Genomic DNA, 22,809 nt, shown 5'->3' with positions numbered 1-22,809 from the left:
CATGTTTGTGTTTGTATCGATGGTAAGCAGGTTCCAACAATGTATATATAAAGTCTCTGTTACTTGATTATATCTGTATATATATAGAGGTTACACAACGAGTGGTTGTTGGATATGGAATTTATTTCACACGAGTAAGTTATTTTTTAAAAGTTACAAAAGACACGAGCTTTAGCGAGTGTTTTTTGCAACTTTTAAAAAATAACTTACGAGTGTGAAATAATTTCCATATCCAACAATATCGAGTTGTGTGACCTGTTTCTACCACAATAATATCGGCTTGAATCAAAGGGAAACGTGGCCAAGTATAATTTCGCGTATGCAAATAAAGTGTACCGGTGACGTCCAGGACCCGGTGATGTGACGTCATTAGATTATTGATGACGTCAATAACAATTGCAGCTTGGGTCAAAGTTCACCGTGTTAGCCAATCAAAATGCGTACAGAGTTTATACCAGGTGTGGTATAAACAGATTGTTAATCAACAGCTGTAATGATTAACTGATGGTCTGAGAGTTGAATAGCACAGGGTATTGTGGTAGAAATAGTATTAATTGAGACTACATGTATATGCAGATATACATCATAATAAACATACTCCTATACGACTGATTCAGATTGCATTGGCGGATGTTACACAGCGCCTGTTCTCGCCGTGTTATCCTCTACTCTAGCATTATTGGATTACTGTGTCTGTGGTGCTGCCGATATAACCACAGGTACTTGTGGACATGATTATGATGTTTCTAATTCAAATGTTTCATTATAGACGAGTAAATTATTGTATTACAATCGCATGCTTAATTTCTAAAAAAGTATCGTAACTCGGCCTTATAAACGATATTGTTTTTAGAAATTAAGCATGCGATTGTAATACAATAATTTACTCGTCTATAATGAAACATTTGAATTAGAATCATCATATGTCCACAAGTACCTGTGGATATAATGACAATTTATGTATACCGCCTCGCTTCTGTTACATATTTTAAGTGAACATAACATAGAACCACATATATATAAACATGTTAATAACATAACCAAATACAGCAATACGCTTACCGCATAACTCTTATAACTGCAATATAACAAAACCCAAACAAGAGAACGTAAACACAGCCGACAGTAAGCCGCCATGTTTTGATCATGTGACCAGAAACTAGCTAACCGCGGAAATAAAGTACGGACACTATATACGGAATTTTTAAGCGCTGATCATAAATTGTTACGAATATCTATTATTTTTGGCACTTATGGCTTTAACGAAATAAATAATTACTGATGGTATAGTAAATGAATGAATAAATAAATAAAAATATATATAAATAAATGAATGAATGAATGAATGAATACAAGTCAGAGGGACATAATAAAACCACGAACAAAATTTACTCACATTCCCTTGCCGACGGACAAACTGGTGGATAACTAAATCTCTCGCAAAAAATATGTTTGTTCTTTCGTCATAAATATCAATAAATAAACGTGCCCCCTCCGCTCCGAAAGGCAGAACATTTATCAATCTTAAATGTCGTTCCTTTGTCCCGGCAACTTTTTTTCATGAAGTCAATGAAATAACACAGTATAAAACTCCTCTATCTACTCCATTATAAACAACACCGACACAAATACTACATTTTGCCGACTAGCCTGCCGCGTAGAGTACGGTAGCCAGAGTTTATTTTAATTTTGCATTTTGAGCAAATTACAAATGTATCATGACCTCGCACGTAAACATGTATATACCCGTCCCTCGCTTCCACTCCTATCCTCATATGTGACGTTTATTGTAGAAATTGAAATTAAAGATCGAGTCCTGGGCTAAAAACCAGAGATAAAAACATGTTTTTCTCAATAGTATGTTTTAGAATAAATCGTTCTTTTTTAAATATGTATATAAAAAACTCTGGAAAACCTTGGACTGATCCGGGATGGACAAAAATATTGAAACAAATGTTTTACCCCTAATCACCAAGATGTACAGCACATATAAAAAATATTCGGAAATTATACTATTACACAATAAAATTTATATATACATTTGTATATATATAAACGAATACAAGTGCATTGCAAAACTTAAGTTTTGGTGTTAACCGTACTGTGTGGGCAGCTAGATAATGATATTTCACCTTACTACAATACCCTATTTCACCTGTATCACGTGATCTATTACACGTACGGAGCGAGTAGCACGAGCCGTTTATACAACATTTTCCCGGCTTATACTAGCGAAACGCGGGGAAATTTAAGTATAAAACTCCTCTATCTACTCCATTATAAACAACACCGACACAAATACTACATTTTGCCGACTAGACTGCCGCGTAGATTAGAAACGCAACAATTGGGGGTTCCGGACATGTGAAGCTGGGACCAAATGGTAAACTCTACAGCTCTAAGGACCTGGACACAGCTAACCTTTTTTCTACCGTGTCCACCACATAACCATCCTTACTACCCTCGCTCTTCCAGCGTCCGTGTCTCTTCCAGCATCTCTCGTTCACGGTAGAGTTAGCCGCCGCGCTAGCGCCGCCTGATCTCAGAGAGTGTAAACCAAGATTAAGGTTTGGTCCGACCAGACGTAGTCTGGTAATAATCGTTTCCCTGGCTCTCGTGTAACTTAATCGTTTGTTTTTATAAACCAATTTGCAAATGTCTTTTGATCTGAAAATTGGACGGAAAATATAAAACTCACTATCGAGAGTAATGCCGGATAGCTCCGTATATTTCTGAAACATCTGGTAAGGACAGGCTAAAGTATGTCCTTTACTTATGAGAACTTCGTTACCGTTCCTATATTGATCGGTTTTGCTTTTTTCAATATACAACAATAAATGACTATCGCGAACTTTTATATCGACACCGCGCAATGCACTTACTTCGTCATATCTCAAAAAACCTGCAAAACTCAGCAGTATCATACACAAATCTCTGATAACAACTAGATCGTCTGAATCTTTGAACATCTCACACAATCTAACAAGCATTTCCACGTTCACTGGATCTTTTTTACACACTTTGGGACTGGCAATTCTGCGGGCCGCCTCCTCTTGAAACTGTAGTAATATGCCTTGGTCGTATTATCACTTTTGGATTGTAGCAAAAAATGTGCCATCTTCCTGGATAATTTGCCCAAACCGCTGTCACCCATTACTCGACTTCCGATTGCGGCTGCAGTCACATTAGTATGTAGGTCTAGGCCTGAAGGATGGAAACAAAAACCTAATTAATTACAAATTAGAGCTATGAATCTAAATTTTTGTGAAACCTTGCCAAATATACCGTTATCACCCCTCCCTTTGTGGGTGAAACTTTCTCCCTTGAAATACATTTTGTGCTTAAAAATTCCACTACTAACACACTGTTCTACTTTAGGCCAATATGCCGCAGATTTCCATTCCGGAATTATCAATACCCCTTTTGCCTTTTCGTATTCTATTTTCTGAATAGTCTTAGCTATCAAACTTGGTGGTGGAACTAACCAGCTGAATTCTGAATTCCATTTAAAGTCAAATGCGTTTATTCCCGAGGTCCCTGCACACCAAAATCTTGAATAAAATTTTTCGCACTTTCTGTTGTAATCGCATGCGAAACAATCAACTGTGAATTCACCAAACAGACACGACAACTTTCTAAAAACCCATGTCTGAACACCCCAATCATCGTAATCACTCTGCCGACTCAGCTCGTCGGCGGTACCGTTTTCCGCTCTAGGAATCCACTTAGGGCGCATGTGTATAGCTGCCAAATGGCATGTACTTACGATATCGCTGGCGATTTCGTGTAGCTGCTCTTTTCGACTGCCTATTGAGAGAATGATCTGTACATTTTTGTTATCAGTGTTCAGTTCTACCGACTTACCTGTCAATAAGGGTAAATTGTGTTTGACAACTCTATTAACTGCCTCTAATTCTCTCCAAGTGGAACTAGCGTGTTTTTCAATGTAACTCCATGACCCAAACATATCCTGGGTACCAATATGGACATTGTCACTGGTAGCTAAATAGCCGCCGTAACCTTCAAATGAAGCATCAGTAAACAACGCAACATCGAACGTCGTGCCTGTCAAATGACCAATGTTTGAACCTCCTTCGTTCATTTTTTGAATGTTTTCCCGCCAAAAATCGATCTCATTTTCAGCCTGCTTAGTTACTACTACCGCTGAATTCCAAGACGCTCTTTCCAAAACACACCTATACATACTGCGCGTATGAAATCGCACGTTGTCCCCTAATACAGCATGGGTGGAAATTAACTGTCCAACGATGGAAGCCAGAAAACGAACGCTGACTACGCGTCTACCTACGCTCAACTGAGCCTTAATGTTCTCCAAGTACTGGATGACATTTTGGATACGCTCAGGAGATACATGTAACCTGTTTTCCTTTGTATCCCATATGAAACCTAACCACTGCAATCTCTGTACGGGTATCCAAGTACATTTTTCCTCGGCTAATAGAAATCCGAGACTTATCAGGTCAGACCTAACCTGTTGACTAATTCTTTGTACCGCCTCGACAGACTTACCTCCCCCTATCCCGTCGTCCAAATACATCAGAATGTTAAATCCTTTCGTTCGCCAGAATTTAACCACCTCTTTGGTAACTTTTGTGAAAATATGTCCTGCTGTACCGATACCAAATGGTAGCACGTTGAATACGTAAAACTTACCTTGCCAACCAAATCCTAGGAATGTGCGATGTGGCGGATAAATCATGATGTGATGATAAGCAGATTTGAGGTCGAAACTGAATAAAAAATCCCCCTTGTCAAATGTGCTTCTGGCTACTTGAGCGTCCTCATACTTAAATCGAAATTGAAACAAATGTGGATTGACATGTCTGCAGTCTAGTACTAACCTAAGCTTGTCCTTTTTGTTACAGGCCACTGTCAAAGGATTGACTACCTCTGTTTTTTTTGTTACCATGGAAACGCATCCTTTTTTAACCAAATTTTGTATTTCTTGTGTAACGAACTCGGCATTATTCTTAGCAGATTTATTGTTGTCTAAAACAGTACTTACCGGGGTGGTTTTCAATGGTATCTTGTACCCTTCTTTTATAATGGCGAGAATATGACCATTTTGTGTAATTTTCTCCCACTGGTGTACCTGAGCTAATAGCCTGCCTACTGGCGTCGTCACGGCGTCGCCTCCGACCAAAACATTTAGATTACTGGATACAGTATTACTCACCGTATTCAAATGAATTAAAGAAAAACTACTTATCTTGTCATTGGTGAGTCTTGCTCCCTTGGGACACTCCCCTTTCCAATGACCCTGGTCCCCACAATTGAAACATCTCCCAGGCTTCTTTAGCGGTGTGGCTCTCGTGCACGTGCTGTGGTCCATTTCACCGTTCCCAGCCCTGTGTACAGTGTGGTTGTTTTGTCGAAACACTGGATGATAAGGTCGCCTGTCGTTCTGACGTTTTTGACGTTCTGCCTTGATTTTCCTATCGGCTCGTGACTGTGCCTTGATAATCCTCCTTTCGTCGTCGCTGTCGTCGGCCAAAGGATTTGTTTCGTACTCGCTGACGGCGAGCCAACCTGCCTCGGACGAGTCTGCTAATTTAATTAGCTTTTGGCGGTGGGAAACTAACTGCATACCTTGTTCGACTTTTTCCATAAGGCTTGGTGTGTGTTCGTTGTTCATGGAGGAAACAACTGCCTCAACTTCCTTAAATTTGTTTAAAACTCTGACGTTGTGTTTGTGTTGCTCCTCATTTCCACGTTTTTTGAATTTATAATCACCGCTAATATTGTCCGTAAGCCGCGCGTTCTCTGACGACATGGATTGGAATAAGTTTCTCATTTCGCTCATTATGTTGTTTTGTGATTGAGATATGGCTGCTGTAATCTGGGCCTGTATGCGGACGTCTGAATTCGAATCCATGGTGTTAACCGTACTGTGGGCAGCTAGATAATGATATTTCACCTTACTACAATACCCTATTTCACCTGTATCACGTGATCTATTACACGTACGGAGCGAGTAGCACGAGCCGTTTATACAACATTTTCCCGGCTTATACTAGCGAAACGCGGGAAAATTTAATTCTAAGGATGCTGATTTTTATATCAAAGGTAGAACCCTTGGATTTCAAAGGTTGGCGGTCAGTGTTCGATTCCCCGATCGGATGTGAAAAGGTATATGGGGCACCTTTCCGACCAGGTTGGTTTTCCCCAGGTCCTCCCGCTCCCTGTCACACAACCGGTGAACGAAACGAACGAATACTTATTACCGGGTGTATAAACAATATGTAATGTGGCATACCAAGGTAAAATAATATATTTCTTTCTTATTTTGTTTGTTTGTTCCTTCCAATGGATGATGATTTAAGCGAATACATTTTTTACTTATAAAAGTTACGCCCTCTTAATAAATCTGCTTACTTATTCAGATAAGTAATAATGTATTAATTTATTGGGTTATTGCAATTGTGCTGTCGATATCGTTAATGATATCTCTTATGTAAACGAGTAATAAAATGGCCCAAAAATGGATCCCTGGGGATCTCCTGTTGTTATTTTCTGATATGATGACGATTACCTGTTACTGTACTAGGCTGAATCCCTGGTGATTTCCTATTGTTATTTTCTGATATGATGACGATCACCTGTGACTACTAGCATGGGTCCCTGGGGATCTCCTATTGTTATTTTCTGATATGATGACGATTACCTGTGACTCTACTAGAATGGATTCCTGGGGCCTCCTGTTGTTATTTTATGACATTTCATTTCAACATTTGTTATTGTTATGAAACAAATGGATTGGACAACACGGAAGCCTAAGTCCTCTCCTATTTTCTGATATGATAATTACCTGTTACTTTACAAGTAATATACAGTTAGTGTTAGGGTGTGAGGGAAATAGCACTTTTATTGTCCCCCTTGAAATTAACTATTTCCCTCGGCTTCGCCTCGGGAAATAGTTAATGTCAAGGGGGACAATCAAAGTAATATTTCCAGAAATACTCATACAAACACTGTTTTATTATGCACACATTTAGATTATTCCATTTTGTTTAAGACTAGTAATAAAGGCAAAGTCTGTTCCAGTCATCAAATTTTGATGAAAACTCAAAATCGAAAAACATTGCTTGTGGGTTAGCATTGTCGTTGTCTTTCAATCCTCTCCAACGCTTCTTCATCCAGATTATATAATCTTGTAGATAAAGCCGTTTTGCGAAATGTTCCTGTAGCATTCACTCGAACGATTTTAGTAAACGCTTACGTTTTCCAAAGAGTTTTCGGACTTTATGCTAGTACAATGGATGACGGTATAGACGATCCGAAGAGATATGAAAAATGCATTGTTTTATCAGAATGAACACAGCACAAAAAAAAAAAAAAAAAAAATCCGCGAAAATATGAATGCGCTCATTCCGGGTAAATAGCACTTTTCGACTATTAACCTGGTAAATAGCATTTTTGGAGAATGTGTTTACCTTTTATATAGTGTACAATAAGGAAAGGTATAATAATAGCAACTATTTGACGTCCGTTTCATAAATAACGTTTAAACCATCGACAACTTCCCGGAAGTAAATAGATATAACATACGTAAGCAGGCATAATTTAATCAACAAAACTTCATTTTACAAATACAAATAATATTATGTACGTGTGTACATGATAAAAATCACCGGATAAACAATTACTTGGACACACACATAATATCAAAAATAAGCTTAGCAACCAGTTCTGAATATATTTTTTACACAAAATGATATAAAATGACCACTGTCAGTCTCAATGTAAGCCCTTACGATACTGCATTACTGTAAGATATAACTCTGGCCTTGCTGTAAGCCCTTACGATACTGCATTACTGTAATATGTTACAACAGCCTCGCTGGAAGCATTTACAATACCCTAGCAACAGCCTTTATACAACTGAAGTCCTTTTCAATGTGACGATTGTCACGCTGTAAGCTTCCATGTCACCACAGCAACGACTCGCTTTGCAGTTCCACTTCTTGACACAAAATGTCGTTACGAATGTTCGCCGGAATTTCTTCCCAACGCAAATGTATATTATAAAGTTTATACTGGAATTGATCATATACAGAAAGTTGATTATTACTGTAATGTTTGTCTGTACAGAAGCATTATCTTTTTCATCATCCATTAAAAATTGGAACTGGTTAAAAAATCCAAATGTCTGGCAGATTGTAAATACGGCTACAATGAGAACAATGACGACTGTGGTATTTTCTTTCTTCGAGCGCGATGCACAAGCCTCCAGGGTTCGTCTTCGTGCACGCATCTTGCCAAGTTTCCTGAGAATCAAGATATTCAAGAAGAGGAGTGCAAGCAACGGGATACCGAAGTACACAACAGTGTACATCCATACAGCATACACGGACCTGTACCAGAACGTGTTCCCAAAATCTGACTGTCTTATTTCATAACAATCATGAGAAAAGTGCTCATCAAAACAAGGTTTTAATTTGATTTCTGTGGATGTTATTCTCGGCAAGTTGTAGCAAACTGAGAACAATATGATTCCGACAATAGAGGCCAGAACCTTTTGTTTTGAGTGGATATAAACATGTTTCATTGGATGGCAGATCGCAATGTACCTCTCGATGGAAACAAATACCAGAATGTATTCGTTACACAACTGTGATGTCATGGTCAAATAGTCGATGGTCTTGAATCCATGGGGTATGATGACATGGATCCCTAAATCTCTGTTCACAAGCTTAGTCACGATATTAGGCAAGGTCATGGCCAGGCTGGCAAACGTCACCAGAGCCATGTCAGAGATCACTAAAGCCCTAAGAAACAGATTCGTGATGGACGCCATATTTGCCTTCCACAGAACAATAGCTGTTACGATGTTCCCTATGTAGCCGAATGTCACCACCACGGGGACACATATCCCGTATATAATGAACTCTGTATCCCATAGTTCTTCTCCGTCAGTTCTGTTCCAATCAAGTGATTCTGTTGTACTAGTATTCATACTAAACGTCACTTTTCATTCCTCGAGCATCCAAGTATCTAGAGTTCTTGGGATCTCTGTCGTCAAGATGCGATATATGTACAGATGTGTTGGTTTTAGGAGTGTAATGTTTATACATTTCCTTCCACAGATCGCCAATGGCACCACACTGAACATCAGCTGGACCGTACGATGGAGGGACACCAATATAATATTTACTTTATAAATATCACCATCAATTATATCCGTGACATCTGCCGATATCCCTTTGAATGAGCCGGGCTTTAACGATAATGCTTTAGACCTTCATTAATTATTGAGTGGTCAAATCATTACTATTAGAAAGTCACGGCGGAAATGGACACCATCAACTCCGATATAACGTCTACATTATTGCTGAATATGATGACGGGGTCGTAATACAGGTCATTACAGTATCTTTTTGGTGTTATTTTTATTTTGATCTCCATGATTTGATGTCCCTTTATAATTGTTTGAAGTGCTGTACTTAATATGTCGGCTATAATTGATGACACATATGATCTCTGTATCGCCTGAACTATTTGTTATTATTTATGGGGAAATATGTGACAATTGATATAGACACCATTGACAAACAACACATTCACTAATAGTTCCTCTAGCTCCGACAAATATGCAATCGTCCTCTTATTATATGTAAATGTTCTGAAATAATTTATAGAGCGGCCTTTAATTAGATAAACGCTTTCGATATTTACTCATTTCGGAATTTTTATGGCAATTGCTCCCGATTTCGGATTTTTTTATTGCAAATGAGAAGTTATGCAGATCATATTAGATTATGCTAGATAGTAGCGGAGAACAATAAAACACATTCTTATCATTTCATTTGATCAATGTAGAACGAAGTCGTAACACCCAGACCTTACTAAGAATCGTCAAATTATCATAACTACTCCTTACTTACAACTATCATAACTACTCCTTACTTACAACTATCATAACTACTCCTTACTTACAACTATCATAACTACTCCTTACTTACAAGTGTCAAATTATCATAACCATACCTTACTTACAAGTGTCAAATTATCATAACCATACCTTACTTACAAGTGTCAAATTATCATAACCATACCTTACTTACACGTGTCAAATTATCATAACTACTCCTTACTTACAAGTGTCAAATTATCATAACTACTCCTTACTTACAAGCGTCAAACTATCATAACTACTCCTTACTTACAAGTGTCAAATTATCATAACCATACCTTACTTACAAGTGTCAAATTATCATACCATACCTTACTTACAATTGTCAAACTATCAAACCATACCAAACAAACCTTACTTTCATGCGTTTTAAAAATAAAGTTTTGTATGTGTAGTTCCTATATGTCACGCATTCATATATGTAAATTGATGTAAAGTGTCCGGAAGTGCTTTAGTTTTTTTTTCGCATTACAGTTTTATAAAACTAGCACACCTGTATGAGCTTTCCCATCTCCACACAGGGGAATAGACAACGTTACCTTGACTGAATCCAGATCATACAGACTGAATCTTCTAACGTATCTATTATGGGGGGTGTTTGCTTAACTCAAAAAAAGCAAAAAAAGTCGCTAATTAAGTTTTTTTTGTGCTAAAAAAGACATGTTTTAGTTTGCTTTTTAAAAAGTGACTTATGTACGGAAAAGCAAAATGAACAACTCCCTATGTACCGGTCAAGGATCACACTTTATCCCCCGAAAAGCACGATTTAAGTCATAAAACGGCAATTTTTCTCTTCTTTTTTTTCTACCTATTTTACATCGCCTTTTCGAACCAAAAAGGCAAACATAGTCCTAATCAGCCACTTAATGACACAAATTAATAATATAAATTAAACATAAAACCTTAGTAGAAAGACTTATATTTAGATAGCAATGTTTCGACAGATACACACAGGACATATTCACTTTGATGTTACCTTATGTCCCTTTGAAGTGATTTAACTAACGATAATTTATTATGACCTCAGTGTTATGAAGATGACATACCTTTCAGTGGGGTCATACAGTACGGTAGTTTGTTGAGCTGTTACATAGTCACACGTAATATTTTTCCTTAAACTTTTTTGGTTTGTTTTATATCAATTTTCTTTTCTGTATTTCACTTAGAATGTAATGCTTACTGTTTTTTTGAACCGAGTATAATTATCAAACGATGTTTTCCTCCCTCTCGGGTTATTGCGATACACTGTATCAGTCATGTAACAGTACAGTAACAGATTACTCTACACCAACGGGGTAAGATTAATGATATGACCATGTTATGTAGTAAAACAGACATAAAGATAATTACTTAGAACATCATCTGGTGACCTTCTACTGTCATACTTCACAATGTGCCTTAATGAATGATAATGGGTATAATTCACAAAGGCAATGTTCCGGCAGGATGGACAGCAACGTGATAAAACAGATGTCCCAGTAGATGTTTATCAGCCATTTTGTTGAATACATTTGTCAGTGAATCTATGTGAAAGTATGCATTCCTCAGGGAATCACAAACAACTGTTACAGTTGGCTATAAGTTAGAGCTAAATCCCACTGGTGACACTAGTGAAGAAGTTTAAAATAGGCGTTGTTTAGGAAAATCACGATTGTGCAATCATATTAAAAAATGGCAACCATACCTGTCATGTAATAGTTTTTATGAGGCCGAAAATTAAAAACACTTTTGTTGGCTCCCCTTCCTTAATATCCATTCCAATTTCCATCTGAATGGCGCCATTGGAACTGTAGAGAAAGTTCAAAATGTTTTTTTCAAGTCAGCGGCCATGGCAAACACCTTGGATATGGAATTGGAGAAAAAATTTAAAATATGTGTTGTTCAGGAAAACCATGATTACGCAATCGTGTTAAAAAATGGCCACCATGCCTGTTATGAAAAGTTTTTACGTGTCCGATAAATAAGACTTTGTTAGCTCTCCTTCTTTAACTTCCTCACCAATTTCCAGCTCAATGTAACCAGTGGAACTGGAGAAGAACTTTAAAATGTGTTTTTCAAGTTGACGGCAATGGCAAACATCTTGGATTTTGACTGATCCGACACTTGGTCAGGACCATCTCATGATATTCTAGGGTAAGTTAGAGCTGAATCCCTCTGGTGGTACTTGATTAGAGGTGGACAATAAGTATTGTTCAGGGAAACCATGCTTGCGCAATCATGTTACAAAATGGCAACTGTGTCTGCCATGTCAAAAGTTTTGCGAGGCTGAAAAATAACAACACTTCGTGAAACTTCCCCACAAACTTTCTGCTCAACGGCACCAGTGAAATTGTTGAAGGTGTTTTTGAAGATGGTGGCCATGACTGACCAAAACACCGACACGTGGTCAGAACTATCTCAGGATCATTTTAGGCAAGAAAAAGCTGAATCCAACTGGTGGAACTTTCGAAGAAGTTTAAAATAGGTATTTTTAAGAAATACCATGATTGCGCAATTTCAGTTAAGTTGGAGCCGAATCCCATTGGTGTAATTTGAGCATTTGCAATTGGTGTTGCTCATGAAAACCATCATTGCTCAATCATGCTACAAAATGGTCGCCATGGCTGCCTTGTCAAAAAATTCTACAAGGCCGAAAAACAACAACTCTTTGCTGACTTCCATTCCTTAACATCTACAACAATTTCCAGCTCAATAAAACCAGTGGAAGTTGAAAAGTTTAGAATAGACGTGTTAAGGAAAACTATGATTGCGCAATTGTGTTACGAATTGGCCGTCATGGCTGTCATGTCAAAGGGTTTTACGAGGTCAAAATATAACAACTCTTTGTTGGCTCCCCTTCTTTAATATTCCTACCAATTTTGGCTCTATGGTAGTAGTTTACAATTTGCTTTTCAAGATGGTCGCCATGACAGCCATTTTAGATTTGGGACGACCAAAAAAGTAACGAAACCTGGTCAGGAATATCTTAGGATCATTTCAGGTAAGTAAGAGCTAAATCTCACTGGTAGAACTTAAAAGATTACGCACAGCGGACGGCGCACGGCTACGGACGAAGCACGGTGACTTCGGATTCGATGACCTAATAAATCCAAAGAAATCTGCAATATATTCTATAACTAATATTCAGTTATAATGTATGAAACATCAATCACTGTCTATATGTCTGACTGTTGTCTGTCATCCTGTGTATACATCCTCACTGTTGTCTGTCATCCTGTGTATACATCCACACTGTTGTCTGTCATCCTGTGTATACATCTCCACTGTTGTCTGTCATCCTGTGTATACATCCTCACTGTTGTCTGTCTCCTGTGTATATATCTCCACTGTTGTCTGTCATACTATGTATACATCCTCACTGTTGTCTGTCTCCTGTGTATACATCTCCACTATTGTCTGTCTCCTGTGTATGCATCTCCACTATTGTCTGTCATCCTGTGTACAAAATCCCACTGACGTCTGGCATCATATATGATACATTCCCACCGACGTCTGTCATCCTGTGTATATATTGTTACTGTTGCCGAAATCCTTTAAGATTGAAAATTTCTCAATTGAAGGGTTTTCGAAATTTCTTCAAATCAATGATTATTGTATAAATTAAGATTTATTGCCAAATTGTATTTGAGCCCGAGCATAAAACTTGTCTTAGCACGGCAGTACGGTTTAATTGATACGGGTAACCAGAAAGTTGTTATATGCCCACAACCCCATATTTAAACTGTAATATAACGTCTGTCATCCCGTGTAGATAATTATACTGCAGCCCGTTCTCATACGTTCCAACTGAGGAATACTTATTTTAACTCCATCGCGGTTCGCTTGGTTTTTACTCGTCCGTCTCATCGACAATCAGAAGTATGGCCTCTGTTGGAGTCTATTGTATTCTAGTGTTTTTTATGCTCCTCTTGGGGGATATAAACCCAGGTAAGTTCATCAATGCATATTTATTAACCAATCATGATTTTTCAGATGTATATAGATATATATTGTATCGCATAGGAGATATCTGTCTTGTGTATACTCACTAAATGTGAGCTGAAATTCTCAATATACCGATCTGCAGTTTGACTACAAAGTTTCGGAAAGTTATTTCATTTCAACAAATTTTATTTCTCAAAGAAAATAATTCTGAAAGAAAAAGGATTGAACAACAGGCATAGCCTATGTAAGTTCTCTCCATTTAGTAACAATGAGTATATACATGTTAACATCATTCATATAATATATAATATAGTGAGATATCAGTTAAGTAGGGACAACTCTGAGTCGAGTATAATTAGTCGATTTTATTTAATGTATTTCATCCAGTTTATTTTTAGAAAATTTTAAAATCCTGTAACCAAAACAGGATTCCCTCCGCCTATGGGATACCGACCAGTAAAGTCCATAACAGCTAGGTAGCTGCTGGTCATCCACCCATAAGCTTTGGGGACCAGTCATGGATACAACATTCTGAGTTTTAATTTGATAATGACAGTTAAGAAAGGCAAAATTAGTTAGATAATATATTTAGTGGATTCCGTAAGGTTGCATAGTTGGAGAGTGATTACTTGAATTTGATAGAAGTATGATTGAGAAATGATTATAAGAAAAATAATTAATATAGGGCACGACTATGAGCAATAGAAATATGTAAGCAGTAAATATGCAACCAATTTTAATCCACTAATTAATAAGGTGGTTCATACTATATTTCATCTAATAAGTGTACTAATTCATAACATTCATACTATCATAATTATAATATAAAATAGAATAATATACGTCCATCGGATGGGGGGAGGGGGGCATGCAGTAAATAGCTCTAACTATATACTTGCTTGCAGGATAAATGTATATATATGGATGAAAAGACAAGTATTTTCATTTTAGGGTTCAGAATCTATTAGTATCTCTGATATATTCAGTAGTAGCTTCAAAGATAGATAAATTAGTTTGATGATCACACTCACCACAGCCTGATAAGAGTATGTCAAGGCTAAAGTGACTGTGATCTACATCAAACAACTTTTCTTTAAGGATATCTCGAGGTTCACTGTAGTTCCTACAACTCATAAAAAAGTGAAAAACAGTTTCATATTCATTCCCACATGTACATGATGGCGAACCAATAAGATGATCTCTGTAAAGATCAGAGTTTATATTGCTAGACGAGTTTCGAAGCTGACAGAGTAAGATATTATATTTTCTATTACCTGCATTAATATAAGCAGGGTTTCGAGCAATGTCAAGTGGTATATCACTTACTGTGTTCGATAAAATTTGTTTAAATTGGTACAGTGATGTGATATTTGTCAAGTCAACCCTTGCTGCAAGTTTATTATAGTCATTAAGTGTTGCTGGAATAAAGCTTTTGGCATATATATTTGTTCTACTCATAGGAGTAGTGAAGACTCTTTGATTTCGTAACATGTACAAGTCATTCATATTGTTATAGTGTGGTTCTACTAATTCATTTAAATAATTTGGGGCAGTGCCTGTAAGAATTTTGTAAAGAAGAATAAGTTTATGTTTTTTCCTCCTTGCAGCAAGAGTGTCCCAACCAAGTTCATTATATAATTTATAATGTGATGTTCCTCTACGCAGTCCGGTAATGGTTCGAGCCGCTTCTAATTGAATAGATTCAAGTAGAGTAGCCTCTTGCTGAGTACAATTATCAAAAATGATATCACCATATTCCAATATAGGCCGAATATAGGCTGTATATATAGTGTTAAGTGTTTTACGACTCATTTTATATTTTACAGATTTCAATAAGTTTATACATTTATAAGCTTTTGTATAAATACATGTATAGTTAATATGGTGATGCCATTTACCATCTTGTGATAAGAATACTCCAAGATGCTTATGATTTGGCACATTTGATATTGTTTCATTTTGAAATATGATATCTGGACATACTATATCCCTTTTCCTGCTAAAGGTTACTGATTCTGTCTTAGAAGGATTGAATTTAATATCCCACTTTTTGGACCATATATTTATGTTTTCGAGATCACTAGCTAAACTATTAGCTGCATCAAGTGAATTGGTTTGTATTACCTTAGAAATTGAAGTATCATCAGCAAATAGCCGTTTCTCATTTGTTATACATTCAACAATATCATTTATATAAATTAGAAACAGAAAAGGACCGAGGACTGATCCCTTGGGGACACCGGCACTTACCTGTCTATACGTGGAGCTGTAACCTTCTGTCATCACTCTATGTTTACGATTACTTAAATAACTCTTGAACCAATTAAGTAACTTACCTTTAATGCCATACATTTCAAGTTTAAATAACAAGCCAGGATGCCAGACACGATCAAACGCTTTGCTCACATCACAAAATATTGACCTAATTTCCATTCCTTTATCAAGTTTGTTAATAATTGTATCATACATGGATAATAACTGATAAACAGTTGAGTCACCTGGAATGAACCCAGACTGGTATTTTGTTAATAATTCAAACTCTAATAAATAATTATATAAATGTTTGAAAATTATTTTTTCTAATATTTTACTGAAACAGGAAGTGATAGAAATTGGGCGATAGTTTGAAACATCATTTTTATCACCTTTGCCTTTATATATAGCATTAATATTAGCCAATTTCCAAGACAGAGGAACAGAACCAGTTGACATGGTTTTATTAAATAACATAGTGAGCGGAGTTACTAAAGTAAGTAGTGTATACTCACTAAATGTGAGCTGAAATTCTCAATATACTGATCTGCAGTTTGACTACAAAGTTTCGGAAAGTTATCAGAGCCATCCACGATGACTATGAAAATAAAACAAGAACTACGTAAACATAATAAACCAGAGTAACTACATTGTACATTGCCATGCTGGCTAGCACACGCTGCTCTTAAAAAAGGGTTCAAGACATACATGTGAATTGCTCATGTCTATAGATATGTTTCTATTGGTACTCTTTGTTGACTTTCTATACCATTTGGCCTTACTTATATCTAAATTTGACGAGGAAAAAATGTGAGTTGATGATTAATTTTCAAACATTAAAAACGATTCTACAGGTAACGTTTGTGGCTTTTGGTTGCTTTCTCAGCCTATTCTATTGCCTGTATTAACGTCTTTATCGTGTGAGAATGCGAGGAAAGACTCGTATATCGGCTGTATCTCGCGAAATGCATGCAGTTTGAGGCGACAAAAATCACTACAGGGTCGGGGTTGTTTCTTCTTTGTCGTTTTATTCAGGGGACTTTGGAGTGTCCTAGAATAAGGCCCACTGTAACCTACTGAATGCTGACCGTAGACAACATCCAAAAGTGGGTCCCCTGATGAACAGGGGATTTTCTTCTATGCCTTCTATTTAGAGAACATTGATGAGACGAAAATAGTTCATCTGCCCCCATCGCAACATGTGGGATATTTGATCTTACCTTTCTTTCCTCACTGCTTTACCTTTTTGGGTTGTGTTTTCTTACTCTGTTTGTCTCATTGACACCATTCCTCATATGACCATGGCTACTGTTAAAACGAAACAAAACAGCATTATAATATAGACTTATATCATTCAGCACATTCGCGGACATGATTAGAAACATGTAGTCATCATTTAATTACCATGACTGTTTCATCATCACATACTCAATCATTTTACGAGTGGTCACAGATCACTAAGAGTTTAATGCTCATTATCTGTCGGAAATTTACATTAACAGTTTGCGGAATCCTGGAGAAAAAGGTGGGCGACTGGCAAATGATTTACCGGGCGCGGAGTAGGAATGGTCAATCCGTGGTGAACAGCTATATGAAACAGGGCGTGGCAAGCGAACAGACTGAAACAAACACTGATTGTGTTTCTGTTAATAGGCGGGACCAATGCAGTACTAATTACCGACACAGTATGATCGACAGATGGGACAGTTCAGGAGTTCAAAAGGTATAAAAAAAAAAAACACCAAATAATCTACTTGGTGCAAATACTAAACAATGATTTCGGCATGAAACTTTTACATCGAAAAGTGTTCATCAGGTGCAAATGCAATTACACGTGAATCTTTGCTTGAAACTGCATAGGATTCATCATATCTTGTATATTTGCAATGAACCACAACGTTCCTATAATACTGGGGATAATCATACTGAAAAGCATACTTGGTTTGCTCCGAATGTATTTTATCTTTGACAGAATGTTTATTGCATTGAAAGCAAATTCCATAAAATATTTCGCATTAAGTATCAAACATTTTGGTTAAATGCTTAATACCAAATGCTTGATTCTAAAAGATTTTTGCGAAATGCTTATAGACCTAAAAAGTGGATGTAATCTTTGAGCAGCGCAATGGACGCCTTCTGCATTAGAAGAAAGCATTCCGCGTGTCATATCGGCTTTCCATATATCATTTACACATATACACCTATTAAAGTATTTAAGTTTATTCTGTCCAATTTATGTCCAATTCATCAAAGCCTACATCTAAAATATAAGGCAGACTACGATAGTAAAATAAGGTTTAATAGCTATAGAAGACATTACAAATGGAGTAATTAGAGTAAGCTGATCACCTTGATGAGACGTCATTTCTGTTTTGTCTAGGTAAGACTTGAACTATACAAGGAAGGAGAACTGGTGGCACATGTTGTATTTAACGGCAAGTCCACCACATCGACCAGCTGGTTCAGTAAGGAAAACGTGCTTTCCTCAAACTGGATCGACCTCAAGGAGTCAAACTATGAAAAGGGAAACCATTTCTCGTTTTTTGGATACAGGTGAGTCGTGTGTACACAAAAATCAACCACTTCGAGAGTTATACTACGCTGCTATCCAAGCTTGATTTAACTACGTTAGGCACCCTAAGAGATTCTCCATACAACCTCCTAGACACCAATAGAGGTTTCGCTTTTCGCCTTTGGGTTGAGCGACATATCACAGTCATAACATATGGAACTTGATGCAGAACAGTATCTGATGGACAAGGAAACGTATCTGGTTCATTATTGTGACATATTCTATTGCCTATCTGCCAGGGAAGTATGTCATGTCAGCGCATCTACATCATGATTACCGCAATGAAAATTAATATGAATAGTCATACAGTTCTTGTGTGTCATTGTGGCGTCAACTCAGCTTTAATTTATGCTAGGTACTAAAATATCAGTCTCCATGAGGTATTCCAAGAGTTATATGTTTTTAAATTCTTTGATGTTAAGGATATCTACGAGGTTATCAACCAGTCATTTTAGTCATTTCTCTTCGCGTAATCTTACAAACCGACCACAACATACCTTATTCAGATAGTTTTAAAGTTTTCGGTTTGTCAATTAGTGTGATTTAATACGAGGTTTCGTAGGTTAATCTTCTACAAGAGCTGGTCATCATAACAGATCTAGAACAATGATGAATATCATTCGTTATTGCCATACTATATATGTCGACCCCGAAAGAACATAATAATGCCTAGGAAAGATGTTTTCTTCCGATAACCTGCAATTTTGTATTTGCTTTAAATTTGTGATGAAGCTGACATTTCACTGCACAGTATATGAGAAAAAGAGTACATACTTAACTAAAAGAAGTTGTCAACATCTGTGATATATAAACTTTTGGCATTTCGTTCTCCGCAGAGACAACGACATCGACCGTCGCCTGTACATCAACAAGGAATGGAAGAGAGGCTGCGGCTCGCACAAGGGTTGGATGGTGGTTGTCGAGGGAATGACCCGTGGTAACGGTTGTAACTATGAGGTGTCCTCATCGTACCCTGTCTTCCTCTACATTCCACATACATACGCTGACTTCTTCGATGACTGTAAGTCAGTTATCTCTTAAAACACTAGTTACCTGTAAAACCGCTAGTATGTTACCTGTAAAACCTCTAGTATGTTATCTATAAAACCTCTAGTATGTTACCTATAAAACCGCTAGTATGTTACCTGTAAAACCGCTAGTATGTTACCTGTAAAACCGCTAGTGTGTTATCTGTAAAATCGCTAGTATGTTATCTGTAAAACCGCTAGTATGTCACCTGTAAAACCGCTAGTATGTTACCTGTAAAACTACTAGTATGTTACCCATAAAACCGCTGGTATGTTATCTGTTTAGCCGCTAGTACGATACCTTTAAAACTACTAGTATGTCACCTGTAAACGACATTATATTACATGTACCTTTAAAACCGCATGTGTATTGCCTGTAAAACCGCTAGTATGTTACCTATAAAACCGCTAGTATGTCACCTATAAAACCGCTAGTATGTTACCTGTAAAACTGTTAATATGTTACATGTAAAACCGCTAGTATGTTATCTGTAAAATCGCTTGTATGTTACCTGTAAAACCGCTAGTATGCTATCTGTAAAATCGCTAGTATGTCACCTGTAAGCCGCTAGTATGTTACCTGTAAGCCGCTAGTATGTTACCTGTAAAACCACTAATGTATTACCTGTAAACTGTTAGTATGTTGCCTATAAAACTGTTAGTATGTTACCTGTAAAACTACTAGTATGTTACCTATAAAACCGCTGGTATGTTATCTGTTAAGCCGCTAGTATGATACCTTTAAAACTACTAGTATGTCACCTGTAAACGACATTATATTACATGTACCTTTAAAACCGCTAGTGTATTACCTGTTAAACTTCTAGTATGTTACCTGCTGAATTACTAGTATTTTACCTGTATAACTGCTAGCGTGATATCTTTAAAACCGCAGTGTGTTACTTTTAAAACTGTCAGTATGATATTTGTAAAACTACAAGTATGTTACCTATTAAATCGCTTTTATTTCAAAATAACGGACATACGCCACGTGCACATGTCAGGATATCGTGATCCAAGCAGGCGATGAAAACGGCTATTTGAAATGACAATCCAATCTTACATATTTATACACTTCACATCAGTTTAGTTTATAACCCGCAACAAACAGCGTATAGACCGTATATATTGCCTCATCATTTAGGTCATTTGAGGCGGGATCTCCTTTAAGGATGGTAGCTTCGTTGCTGAATATAAGATTTTTTTAAGTAGAAGTGCCTTGCCCAACAACAGTCATGGCTGTACAGGTCATAGAGAGCTGTCATGAACGTTTCGGATTAACTATTTAAACTAAACTACCTGATGAAAATGGACATACAGCACAGTGCACATTTTCCCAGACTACTACTCCTAACCTTGTGAACCAATGAAACTACACGTACTTGATAATGTTGTATCATATTAATATACAGTTTTTATAATATGTCTCGTGTTACCATATGTAGTACATGTACTTTGTTAACCTAGCAATCTGGTTAAAAAGCTTATGGTATCAAGGGCCATAACTCACATAAAACCTATATAACATGTAGAGGTCGAGGGATAGGGGTGGTATTCGTTAGATATTGGGTTACAGTTCTAGTTTCACTACAGCTCAGTAGTAGTATTATAAAAAATGGATCACGTATCAGTTGTGTGATTCTGAACCAGATGCAGGCATGATGTGAAGCGCGTTCTATTCTATTTTTCAGACAAACGTGAAGCAGATGTATTGGTCATCTCCGTGATAGCAAACCGAGTGAACGCCGTGTAGGTGGACCTTCATCCGGATGTTACACTACCCAAAAGTGGACATAATCTAGCTGGAAACATAATCTGGTGCTATATCCAGTCATTTCAAACTCTCTTGTCCCCCTAATGGGTTGAGTTATAAAAATCTTCGTCACTAACATTTACGTAATATACTTCAAATTACTTTTGTATCACAATAGTATATTCATAATATACCAGTTCTATTGATCAGTAAACAGATGACTGTATCAAATCATACTTATATAGTCAGATTGGCAACAAAACGTGTTTTATTTCATTGATAAGTAAAGCATGCTCAGGTTTTTCATGACTAAATGGGATTCAAAAACAACCATATACATGTACTACACAATAGAAAGTATACTTATTTAGGACACGCACTGTCACCACATAATTTGTAATAACGACACAGTTTGTAATAGAATTTCAAAGTCATTTTAACCGGATAAATCCTTTGTTCATGTTTTTACCTGATGTTTTAAAACAAAATCTTATTTTAAACGACATTTGAAAAGTAATTTCAATTTGCGTAGAGTTGCACGGGCACATCAACGCAATTTATAAAACAAAATCAAAGTATTTTAAGCGGATAAATTGCCACCAGGTGTAAAGTGCAAAGTGATATTTTTGTCAGGTAAATGATACACAGTTTGAGGATGTCTGTTTAATTTGTACAGATAAAACCAGACGGAACTGAACACTCACAGAATAATGCCACGAAAACTTGACTGTCAATGCATAGATTATAAGGAAATAGTTGTCAACAGATAATGTCGGATAAATGACCTTTCGCCGAGTGCAAGATATAGCTGAATGGTACAGAGAGGCAGTAACTCCAAAGTCTCACGGACATGTTAGCTGAGTTGGTTTACTGACAGAGTTGTGTGATTATTCAGGTTTGACAGCGCTACAATATGACACGATGTTAGAGTCGAGTACCTTCTTTAGTGCCATGGCCTTCTTTAGTCTGCCGTGGCCTGCTGAGTTCGTCCACCTGGCTGTACAGCCGCAAGATCCTACCCTCCAGCTGTTGGTTGACCTTCACCATTGACTGATATTTCTCCTCTATGGACTGTCAACATAAAATCACTTGTTTATTATCATCCACATCCCAATTCATCATAACTATTTACATTGAACGATTAGCGATTCTCCGCAGTAGTTGATATGATAATATAGTTTGGTTTTGATATTAGCTTCCAGCTGATAGACTCGTGCCTGACTTGCCTCACTCGTCATGGTGACACGCTTTTATGACTTGTTAATGCTGATATAAAAACAATTCAGATTAAAGAATATACAATTAGAACTTACTTTCCAAAACCATTCAATAACTCGCATAAAAT

The 22,809-nt window shown here is 37.0% G+C and overlaps 3 protein-coding genes across 3 annotated transcripts in view; 1 reads left to right on the top strand and 2 right to left on the bottom strand.

The window, feature by feature from the left end:
• Positions 1 to 1,505, bottom strand: part of LOC117318725 — a 33,709-nt gene extending 32,204 nt beyond the window's left edge. Inside the window, exon 1 of the mRNA XM_033873684.1 lies at positions 1,063 to 1,505. Within this exon, the coding sequence (XP_033729575.1) occupies positions 1,063 to 1,137 (75 nt within the window). The 5' untranslated portion in view covers positions 1,138 to 1,505. The remainder of the gene's footprint in view (positions 1 to 1,062) is intronic.
• A 6,083-nt stretch (positions 1,506 to 7,588) lies between these two features.
• Positions 7,589 to 9,050, bottom strand: LOC117341123 (FMRFamide receptor-like). The gene has a single exon (XM_033902966.1). It carries the CDS (start codon positions 8,975 to 8,977, stop codon positions 7,895 to 7,897), a length of 1,083 nt encoding a protein of 360 aa, XP_033758857.1. The 5' UTR covers positions 8,978 to 9,050; the 3' UTR covers positions 7,589 to 7,894.
• Positions 9,051 to 13,734: 4,684 nt separating this feature from the next.
• LOC117318698 lies at positions 13,735 to 22,161 on the top strand. Its single transcript, XM_033873659.1, has 5 exons — positions 13,735 to 13,861; positions 17,614 to 17,834; positions 18,492 to 18,664; positions 19,520 to 19,704; positions 21,403 to 22,161. Exons 1-5 carry the CDS (start codon positions 13,795 to 13,797, stop codon positions 21,462 to 21,464), a joined length of 708 nt encoding a protein of 235 aa, XP_033729550.1. The 5' UTR covers positions 13,735 to 13,794; the 3' UTR covers positions 21,465 to 22,161.
• The last annotated feature ends 648 nt before the right edge of the window (positions 22,162 to 22,809 follow it).

This window comes from Pecten maximus, chromosome 2 (genome assembly GCF_902652985.1).
Source record: "Pecten maximus chromosome 2, xPecMax1.1, whole genome shotgun sequence".
Classification (NCBI taxonomy): domain Eukaryota; kingdom Metazoa; phylum Mollusca; class Bivalvia; order Pectinida; family Pectinidae; genus Pecten; species Pecten maximus.
This window is presented reverse-complemented; position numbering and strand designations above follow the sequence as displayed.